At 55.9% G+C, this 9,412-nt stretch overlaps 2 protein-coding genes across 3 annotated transcripts; one reads left to right on the forward strand and one right to left on the reverse strand.

Moving 5' to 3' along the window:
- The first annotated feature begins 104 nt into the window (after positions 1-104).
- On the forward strand, positions 105-3,319 carry Dalrd3 (DALR anticodon binding domain containing 3). Of its 2 annotated transcripts, XM_052721234.1 has the most exons (12): positions 105-605; positions 683-978; positions 1,080-1,333; positions 1,407-1,486; positions 1,563-1,691; positions 1,971-2,044; positions 2,142-2,203; positions 2,311-2,393; positions 2,478-2,654; positions 2,730-2,840; positions 2,931-2,999; positions 3,095-3,319. In XM_052721234.1, the coding sequence occupies exons 1-12, from the start codon at positions 441-443 to the stop codon at positions 3,212-3,214; spliced, it is 1,620 nt and encodes a 539-aa protein (XP_052577194.1). In that variant the 5' UTR covers positions 105-440; the 3' UTR covers positions 3,215-3,319. The 2 variants fall into 2 exon arrangements, with proteins under 2 accessions (XP_052577194.1, XP_052577186.1); XM_052721226.1 differs by having other exon boundaries at positions 120-605; positions 2,931-3,319.
- Positions 3,320-3,432: 113 nt separating this feature from the next.
- On the reverse strand, positions 3,433-9,377 carry Wdr6 (WD repeat domain 6). The gene is made up of 6 exons (XM_052721205.1): positions 9,115-9,377; positions 4,646-7,127; positions 4,444-4,533; positions 4,245-4,361; positions 4,037-4,155; positions 3,433-3,960 (listed from the first exon to the last, which is right to left on the reverse strand). The coding sequence occupies exons 1-6, from the start codon at positions 9,212-9,214 to the stop codon at positions 3,497-3,499; spliced, it is 3,372 nt and encodes a 1,123-aa protein (XP_052577165.1). The 5' UTR covers positions 9,215-9,377; the 3' UTR covers positions 3,433-3,496.
- Between the last annotated feature and the right edge of the window lie 35 nt (positions 9,378-9,412).

The raw sequence follows: 9,412 nt of genomic DNA on the forward strand, positions 1-9,412 counted from the left end.
GACAGCCAAGGCTGTTATACAGAGAAACCCTGTCTCGAAAAACCAAATAAATAAAGCGTCTTTAATGATACAGCCTTATTCCATTAACAATTTGTCTGACATTTTAATCTTGTTTGAATGGGGCAAAAAATGAAACATCACATAAGCACAAAGATGTGAAACTTTGATGACAAAGACCCACTACCAAAAATAATGCAGGATGAAAAAAAACCTAGGCGCAAAAATGACCCCGAGATTTTGGGTCTAGGGCTCACAAATGCAGGAAAGGCCTTCGGGAGGGAACACTGGAAGCGGTGGGTCGAAAGTAAGCTCACTCGGCACGATCCAGTGCTCTGGTCCTCTCAGGAGGGTCCACCGCCGGATCCCCGCCCCAGCCAGACGGACCTCCCGGAAGCGCTACTGCTAATTTGCTTCCTGTTCCGCTCACTCTTCCGGTCGCCATGGCGACAGGGCGCCTTGGGGTGGGGGAGACGCTGGAGGCCCTTAACGCCGCTGTGGGGCCGGGTAGCCCGGTGTGGTTCAAGGAGACGCACGCCCGGCACCTGCGTGTCCGAGACTTCTTGGCGCCGCGAAGTGCGCTACAGGCGCGCTTCAGGGACGGGCAGGTGGGTGCGAGCTGGGCGGGGCTCTCCAGCCCGTTTCAGGCCAACTACGGTCTACTTACACACCCATCCGCCCGCAGGTGCCAGAGTGCGTGTTCCGTGCGGTCGCCTGCCTGCAGGGTCCGGGGGTGGCCCCTGTACTGCGCTGCGCGCCAACACCCGCGGGTTTATCGCTCCAACTACAGCGGCCCGTGGTCTTCGAGCGTGTCCTCGGTGCCCCGACCTCCTATGCTATTCCCGCCAAGCCTGCCTCTCCCGGCCCGCAAATTGTTCTGCATTGCCCCGCACTGCGCTGCCACCCGGACACACTCCGCCTGAGCCAGCTGCGTGCAGTGCTCGTGGCCGATCACCTAGCGCGGACGCTACGCGCTCATGGGTAAGCGCCTGTTCCAGTCCGCAGGGACAAAAGACTGAACCTTTGGGGACAGACCAGGGGGGCCTGGTTCGCAGGCTGAGACAACCACCCTTGCTTTGTAGAGTATGTGTGTGCTCGGTGCCCTCGGTGCGGGATCCGCACATGGCAACTTTCCTGCAGAAACTTCGGGTGGACTGGCCCGCTGCCTCGAAGAGCGCCTCGACTGAAACCCTGAGGACCTGTGTGCTTGCAGAACTTAATTCTGTTTCTAAGGAGGAGACACTGCCACCTGGCGTCCTAGGCCGACTGTGTCTGAAGGAACTAGTAGAACAGAAACATGCAGCTGGCTATGACCCCAGCATAGACAACTGTTTGGGTAGGACAGAGGCCAAAACAGGGATGGGGGATCTCTGCGCTGCTGAGCACTTCATCACCTCTCTTTTCTGTAGTGACGGAGGATCTGCTCTCTGTGCTGTCTGAGCTGCAGGAAGCTGTGCGCCATTGGCCAGAGGGCAGCTACCCAGGCCTGGTTAGTGGCTCTTGTCTTGACCTCTGCCCGAATTGGTTTGCTGCATCTTTGTAGTAACTGTCCTATCTCTACTCAGGATGGGGATCCAGACTCTGGTGTTAATGGCTGCATGGTTGTGCACGTGGTAAGCTGTGAGGAAGCTTTCCAGCAACAAAAGTTGGATCTGCTTTGGCAAAAGTTGGATGACCAGGCTCCTGACAAGCAGGTTGGTTATCAAAGGTAAACCACCTTAAAGGTTTTCAGAAGGCCCTTGAAAACACAAAGGGCCTGTTAGACCGTGGGTTCAGACTGGTATGACCTTAGGGACCTGTGCAGCAGGTGCAGAAGTCCTGTGATGGTGGACTGTGTCTTGAGGGCCTAGGCTTGAGGTATTAAGACTGGTGGTTACAGATTGGGAGAACCAAGATAGAGAAGTAGCAGATGGAGGTTCCTTGGAGGCTGGATGGTAGTGCCACCTGGACTGAGACCCTGCTCTCTTTCACAGAAGCACCTGGTCTGTGGCCCAGTGAAAGTAGCTGGTGTATCTGGCACTCTGATGACTGCCCCTGAGTACTACAAGTGAGTGAGCTGACAGGCACACCGACCCAAAGCCAGGGGCAGCTGAGATGTGGGTCAGGGCTTCACTGGGACCTTGCTCACTGGCTTTCTTTTCTAGGTTCAGATATGCTCAGGTGTGTAAGGCCTCAGCACTGAAGCATGGTGGGGACCTGGCACAAGGTATACCTGGGAGACCCTGGTTGTGCCCTGGAGTACAAGCAGGTCATCCACACCTGTACTTGTTCCTTGTCTGCAGACACTGACCAATCTGTATCTCTCACCCCCAGATCCAGCCTGGACCGAGACCTTTGATGTCCTCTCTGTGGCCACCATCAAATTTGAGATGCTAAGCACAGCTCCACAGAACCAAGTAAGCCTGGGTGCTTCACAGTACTAAGACTGAGGAGGAAGGTATAGTGTCCATGCCCTCTACAGCTGGATTCCCATTCCCTAGCTACTCCTGGCCGACAGCACCATCTCCACAAAGGGTACAAAAAGTGGCACTTTTGTCATGTACAACTGTGCCCGCCTTGCCACACTTTTCGAGGGTTACCAACATGGCATGGAACAAGGTCTGTATCCCACTTTCCCACCTGTGAGCAGTCTGGATTTCTCACTGCTCCATGATGAGGTGAGTGTTCCTCCTGAGAAACGGCCATAAGCAGAAGGCTTGGACTGGTATTCCTAGCACCCTTGTCTCCCACAGGGTGAGTGGCTGCTGCTTTTCAACAGTGTTCTTCCCTTCCTGGACCTGCTGAGCCAGACTGTGAGCCTGGCCAGCACCCCAGGGCTCCACGTCCCTGTCCGCACAGAGATGGTGAGGCACAGACACTACACACTATTCTTTATTCTGGATTGGCACACAAGAACAAAGACAACAGCCCAGTGATTCAACCTCTGTCTCTAGGTGTGCAAGTTCCTAGTGCAGCTCAGCATGGATTTCAGCTCCTACTATAACCGAGTACACATTCTAGGGGTAAGCATACAGCAAAAGAGCGTCTGTTGGGAATGTAGGGTGCACGCGGTAAAGACAGGGAAACAAGAGGATGAGCCTGCTTCCTTTTCTTTCAGGAACCTCGGCCACACCTCTTTGGTCAGATGTTTGCCCGCCTACAGCTTCTGAGAGCAGTACGTGAGGTCTTCCACACAGGCTTGGCTATGCTGGGCCTCCCTCCGCTAAGCCACATCTAAGGGCCCAAAGGCTGGGAATGTTTACACAATCATCAACTGGGAAAAAGACAAAACTTCACAGATGCTGGGCACTTAAAGCCAAAATAAATACAGTTCATCCCAATAGAGAGAGTGAGGCATATTCTTGGCCCACCTACGTGGCACCCTACTGGAGTACTCCAAGTTAAGAACCCATGGTACTGCCTCACCTCAGAGCACACTGAGCATGAGCAGAGACAGCAGATCCCTGCTCCACTGTCTACAGGCAGGCCCCATGCTCAGTTCTCCAACAACTGAGATAACTCAGTCATACCAGTTATAAACCTCAAGTCCCTGACCCCCAAGAGCACAGCGATGGCCAAACTCAGGGCTCACAGGCCAGCAGTCCATGTCAGCCACATCTGGTACGTGGTACACAGTGCTGTTCATGAAGGTGGGCTCACCATGCCCCAGACGCCAGAAGGTCAGCCGTTGGTCTATGGAGGCTGAGACCATGAGGCTGGGACTTAGGATCTTGAGGCCTGTCACGTGGGCAGCATGTGCACAGGGGACAGAATATTCCTCTAGGATACACAGCTGGGGCACCAGCTCAGCCTCCCCATCAGCCTCTTCCAGCTCTGGCATCTTCACAGCAAGGGTAAAGACATGGAGTGACCCATCCTCACTGCCACTGGCCACAAGATGGTGGCCCTCAGGGGTAGGCAGGGTGTGCAGGCTGTTGACACCACAGCTATGGGCCTGGACGGTCAAGCAGGGAGTGCCCAGCTCTGGAGGAAGAGAGTGGCTATTAGGGTCCTGCTTTCAACTTGTATGAGAGGTGGTAAGGGAGGTCACGGTACTTACGATAGGGAAGCCCAGGGTGTGCTGGGGACTCCAGGGTAGTGGAGCCACGGTCCATCGCGGTGGTAAGATCCCAGAAGGCCAGGCTGCCGTCTGTAGCTGCACTGCACAGGATCAGCCTCCTGGAAGCAGGAGAAGGCATCCCAATCAATGAAAGGGGTGGAAGACAACAGGAGCCCCTACCCAATCCATACAGGACTGCCTCTCTCACCGCCGCTGGTCAGGTGCCTCATGAGTGAAGGAATGGACTTTGAGAACACACCGCTTATGGTGGAAAGTCTCAGCAAGGAGATGCAGAATTCGCCCAGAGTCCTGCAAGAGAAAAAGCCTGGGGGCGGAGAGGCATCTCAGAACCCATCCTGGAGAACTCAGACCCTTTGTCTCTTCATCCACTGGCCCTAAGTGCTCACCTTACTGCTCCATCACTACAGGCTGCAGCCACAAGGGGTCCAAAGCCAGGCTTATCCGAGTCAAACTCACAAATAGCAAGAGACATGTACCTGCAGGGAAAACACAGCTGTCAGGTAGAGTCTGCAAGCCAGGAGACTACACCTGCCTGTAGTTTCCTTACAATGATCCCACTTCATGTCCATCACAGGGAGTGCATATTACCTGGTCTCAGGGTCCACCTTGACCATCCGGTGCCGGTTACGATGCCGGTCCCAGTACTCATCGAGCCGGTGGGATGAAAGGTGCATGACGTGGCAGGCAAGGCGGCTTGGGGTGCTGGGGTCAGGAGTGACCATGATGCTGAAGCAGTGCATCTCGGCTCGACCCCCGGCAGATACTACTTGAGCAGTGAGACCTGGTCGAGAATCCTGTGGGCCACCTGGAGTGCCAATGCCCCACACTGCCAGAGCACGCACCGAAGAGATATGGTTACAAACAGCTGTGAGTGCATGGGCTGAGCCTGTGGTTGTGGGAAGCGCTAGGACACAGACAGTAGTGTCCTCGCTGCATGTGATCACGATGTCAATCAGACCAGGCCCCTCACTGCCAGGCTCCAGGTAGTCAGGATGCTCCAAGCTGGGTACCTCAAATTCAGGGCCCAGGGTTACAGTGCCTACGCGCCTTACACATGTGATTTCACGGCCATGCAGACCCTCTCGGAGAATCACATTTGGACGAATGCAGCCACCTAGAGCCCGATAGAGCATGACATCACCATCCTTAAGGTAGGCAAAGGCCATGGCTGCCTCAGTATCAGAAAAGGCCCAGGAGCGGTGCCCTCCACCACAGTTGACGATATGCAGCTTCTCATGGGACCGGGGGCTCCACACTATAAATTCATTGGCATGGAAACCCAAGATGACCATGCTTCCATCAGGCACCATGCGAAGCCCAGCTATCCAGTTCATGCCACGACAGGACTTCTGCCTTAGGACTGGCTGGAGCTGGCCGCCATGTACGAAGAGCTGGTAGTAGGTGCCATCACGCCCTGTGCTGTATACATAGCCACCATGACAGGTAACTGAGGTCACTCCCTGTCTCCCATGCAGAGAATGGAGGGAAGATACTGGGCGTAACCCTGTTGCAACCTTCTCAGACCCACCACTGCTACCACCAGCTCCAGGTGCCGCAGCTTCAGTGATAGCCTTGCCTCCACCCCCAGGATTTTTGAATAGACTTGGTCTGGCAGGGAACAGCATCACAGAGCCACGGCGGTCCCCACAGACCAGGAAGTCACCTGGGGGCAGGAAGGCACTACATGTGTGCCATCTCTGCTTGCTTGGGGGAAGCAGGTACCGGCAACGTTCCTTGACAAAGATGGCCTTGCCAGTAGGTGCAGCTGAGATCTCCAAGCAAACTACTACCCCACCAGGGCCTGATGCCAGCAACAGAAGCTCCTCATAGCCACGGAGGGCCCAACTCAGGCTGTGGACCTTCCCCTGGAACAGGTTCTGGTCCACAGCAGCAGTGGGAGTGTTGATAGGGACAACCTTGACAAGACCCTCCCCATTGGCCAAGGCACAGAGTCCAAAGCCCTCAGGCCCTGGAGCTGCTTCCAGCAGACAGTAAGACGTAAATCGATTGTCCTCCAGCAGCTGCTCCCAGCATTTGACCTCAACGTCGTAGAGGTAGAGGGCTCCTGCATCAGTCACTGCCAGTACTCTCCAAGAACCAGCCAGAGTCACAGCCTTGAGGGCACCTGGCCGGCTAGGGGACTTGAAGGACAGAGCTGAGACGCCCAAGCCTGGGTACCCACGCCCTACCAGATGCCAGAGCCGAATGCCTGAGTCGTCACCCCCAGTGATCACCCAGGCTTGCCTCTCATGCGCAGCTATGGCACGGATCCCGCGGCCCTGGTGGCCCCGAAAGGCTTGAAGGATCTCACCTTCATGGCTCCAAACCAAGCAGACACAGTCCTCTCCTGCACTAATAAGGTAATTCTCTAAGAGCTTCACCTGCCACACACGGGCACTATGTCCAAAGCAGTGACCAATATTCTGCACCCGACCCCCAGGCACCCGGAGGTCGCCCACCTTCCAGATACGGACACTTCGATCTTCTGAAGCAGTTGCCAGCAGGCCCTTGCTTTCGAGGTATGACATGCTGAAGATGACACCCACGTGTCCACTAACCCGCCGGTCAGGTGCCACAGGTTTGTTGTCTGTTAAAGCAGTGGCTGGATACCAGACCAGGAGCTGGTTGGAAACCGCACCTGCCACTATGGTCAGTTCTTTCCAGGTGTCTCCAATCAGGCAGGCCGAGGAGAGGGTGCACCTGTCTGTGCAGGGTACATCCTGCAGCATGCACCCAGTCACAGGGTCATACAGCACCACTGAGTTGTGGCCCAAGGCCAAGGCCACATTGCCCTCCAGCCAGCGAACATCCCAGATCCAGTCGGACATGTTCCACAGGCCAGAGCGCCAGAGCTCTCGAAGATGGCTTGGACCCCAGCTAATTTTCACAATTCTGAGTCCCTTACTCCCAAACACAGCTATCATGGCCTCAGAGTCAACGTCTCCCTTGGGCTCTGGTCGCACTCGGAACCCATGGATAAGATAGTGGCCAAGCAGGTTCTGCACTCGCTTCAGCATCCGGAGATGCCCACCGAAGTCCAAGTTGTACACCAGTAAGTCAGGCCCCTCACCTAGACAGAGGAAAGCGCCACATCAGAACCACTCACCTGACGCCACGATGCAGGAAGAGATGGGAGCAGAACGCTTCTTAGCATATAACGTATCAGGACACAAAATCCCACTAAAGCTACAAGTCCTTCCCTCAGCCTCAGCCAGACTGTACTGCAAATGTGTGTGCCTCTCAGTCGCTCGCTTTTTTGTGGGGAGCTTCTCCCATACAGCCCACACTGGCTTTGAACTCAAAATTCTCTTGCCTCCGCCTCCCAACTGCTGGGATTACAGCAGTGTATCATTGTGCCTGGCTATCAATCACCCTTAATGTATATTCACTAGGAATTCCCCCCGTGCATACCATTCTTACACTTCAGATGGGAGGCCCTCCTCGGCTCTAGTCCCCAAATTCCCAGCTTCATCTGTCTCTACATACATCCTTCCTGATTCTCCCTCCCTCAGGGAAAAGGCTGTGTCAACCTTCCCACCCTTTAGGCCTATAACCAGCACCCTCCCTCCTTAGTCTACAGCCCTGTGCATATTCAGAGGCAGTGGTGGGGTGGGAGGTGGGGAGCAGAAGCAGCCCACATTTTGCAGGCAGGGGGCTCGGCTTGAGTTCTGGCCTCACCACTGGACAGCTGTGAACCCTTGTATGAGACTGAGGCTTAGAAGGCCTAAACAGCACAGACAGCAACAACAAAGAACCCCTGGAAGGTAGGGATATGAGCTGCAGTTAGCAAGTCCCTAGACGGCTCAGCAGTTCAGAGCACTGGCTGCTTTTCCAGAGGACCCAGGTTCAATTCCCAGGACCCACATGGCAGCTCACAGCTGTCTGCAACCCCATGATTTGACAGAGTTAAACCTAGACAGCATCTTCTGGGTTATCTGTGTCCCTAACTTATGCTCAGAGGCTTGTCCAGTGCCTCCCTCCATACAAACTCACACATTTCCTGGGCAGTCTCTTACACCCCACACATGTGGGTAGAACTCACAGACCCACATCAACAGACATTTCCAGAACTGGACTCTCGGCTTCCTTTTAGTCACCCTGCTGTTCCCCTACTATCTCACCCCTCCCCAAATCATTTCAGTTCTTCATCCCGGTAACTATTCCCAGCCCCTGCCCAGCCCCAGCCCGAGCCCACCCCTCTCTTAATGTTCCATACCTTCTCTTTCTTCAGATCCTCGAGTTCACTTCCACAAGAGTTTGCTGGCCCCACCTCATGAGGTTAGTTCACTGGAGCAACCCAATATTTGCACACACCCCCCCCATCAACTCTAGATGATACCCTTGCCACATGGACACACACACAACCCTGTAGGGGCTAATGATGGCTGAACCAAGGCCTAATAGTCAGCGCTAGGGACCCTTATAAAACCTACCACCACCATTACCAGTGGCTAGGGCTTCGTATTAGGCCTTTACACCAGACACCGGGGCATGTGATTACTGACCCAGTCGGCCCTGAGCCCCAACCATCTCAGGAGGGCCCTCAGTCCCGGCCCCTCCCAATACGGCTCTTCTCAGCGAAGTCTCGGATGTAATTTCTGGCGATCATACCCTCTTCAGGCCCCTCAACTTTGGGGGCGGAGCCTCACCCTCGCCAGAGGCACAACTCCTGCCACGCCCCCTGGGGCTGTCCATTCTTTACCTCCCCACTGGTTTTGATCATCTGAGTCCATTTAGGGGTGCACACGCCCTTCCCCCAACATGGAACGACCGCACCCCCCACCCACACACCTTGCCGCATCTCCGCCCACCCTTCCCACACCGGCTGTAATTTATGAAGAGCTGCCGCGGCTACGACAGACTTTTGTCTCTCGGGCCCCGCCCTCCCCGGGCTGATCCTGTGTTCCCGCCGCCCTGGAACCGGCCTTATCCCACGGCCAGTCCCCAGCCCACCGCCCATCCGCCTCCCTGGGGCATCCCTTTGTCCCGAGGCGACCGCCCCAGGGGACCGGCTAGTTCTTCGCCCGCGAGCAAGACTAGAGCCGACCAAGCCTCACCCGCTAGCAGCCGGTCCCCAACGCACTCCAGACCCGTGACCGGGAGGAGTATGAGCTCCGAGGTCGCCCGCGGCCAGACGAAGTCCCCGAGAGCGTCCATGACGTTCCTTCCTCAAGCTGCCGCAGCTGCCACAGCCAAGAAGAGCGCAGCGTTCTCGCGAGAAGCCGCCGACCGGAGAGCCGCGCTGCGGAGCTCCTGAGCCCCTAGCTACAGGTAGCAGAGCCCCGGCGCTCGGCCGCCGACGGCCAATGACGACCGGCTGCCCACGCCAGCTCGCTTGCGATTGGCCCAGCCCGG

This window comes from Peromyscus californicus, unplaced genomic scaffold (genome assembly GCF_007827085.1).
Source record: "Peromyscus californicus insignis strain IS unplaced genomic scaffold, ASM782708v3 Scaffold_11__1_contigs__length_118956290, whole genome shotgun sequence".
Classification (NCBI taxonomy): domain Eukaryota; kingdom Metazoa; phylum Chordata; class Mammalia; order Rodentia; family Cricetidae; genus Peromyscus; species Peromyscus californicus.

Bases quoted from the DNA above. Each gene is read 5' to 3' on its own strand.
- Wdr6 (XM_052721205.1), bottom strand. From the start codon at position 9,214: ATGGACGCTCTCGGGGACTTCGTCTGGCCGCGGGCGACCTCGGAGCTC. The intron at 7,128-9,114 runs GTGAGGCTTGGT...TCCTCTGTCTAG, and splicing joins TGGGGACCGGCTGCTAGCGG to GTGAGGGGCCTGACTTACTG. The intron at 4,156-4,244 runs GTGAGAGAGGCA...TCCTGCTTCCAG, and splicing joins GAGGCACCTGACCAGCGGCG to GAGGCTGATCCTGTGCAGTG.
- Dalrd3 (XM_052721226.1), top strand. From the start codon at position 441: ATGGCGACAGGGCGCCTTGGGGTGGGGGAGACGCTGGAGGCCCTTAAC. The intron at 1,487-1,562 runs GTTAGTGGCTCT...ATCTCTACTCAG, and splicing joins AGGGCAGCTACCCAGGCCTG to GATGGGGATCCAGACTCTGG. The intron at 2,841-2,930 runs GTGAGGCACAGA...CTCTGTCTCTAG, and splicing joins TCCCTGTCCGCACAGAGATG to GTGTGCAAGTTCCTAGTGCA.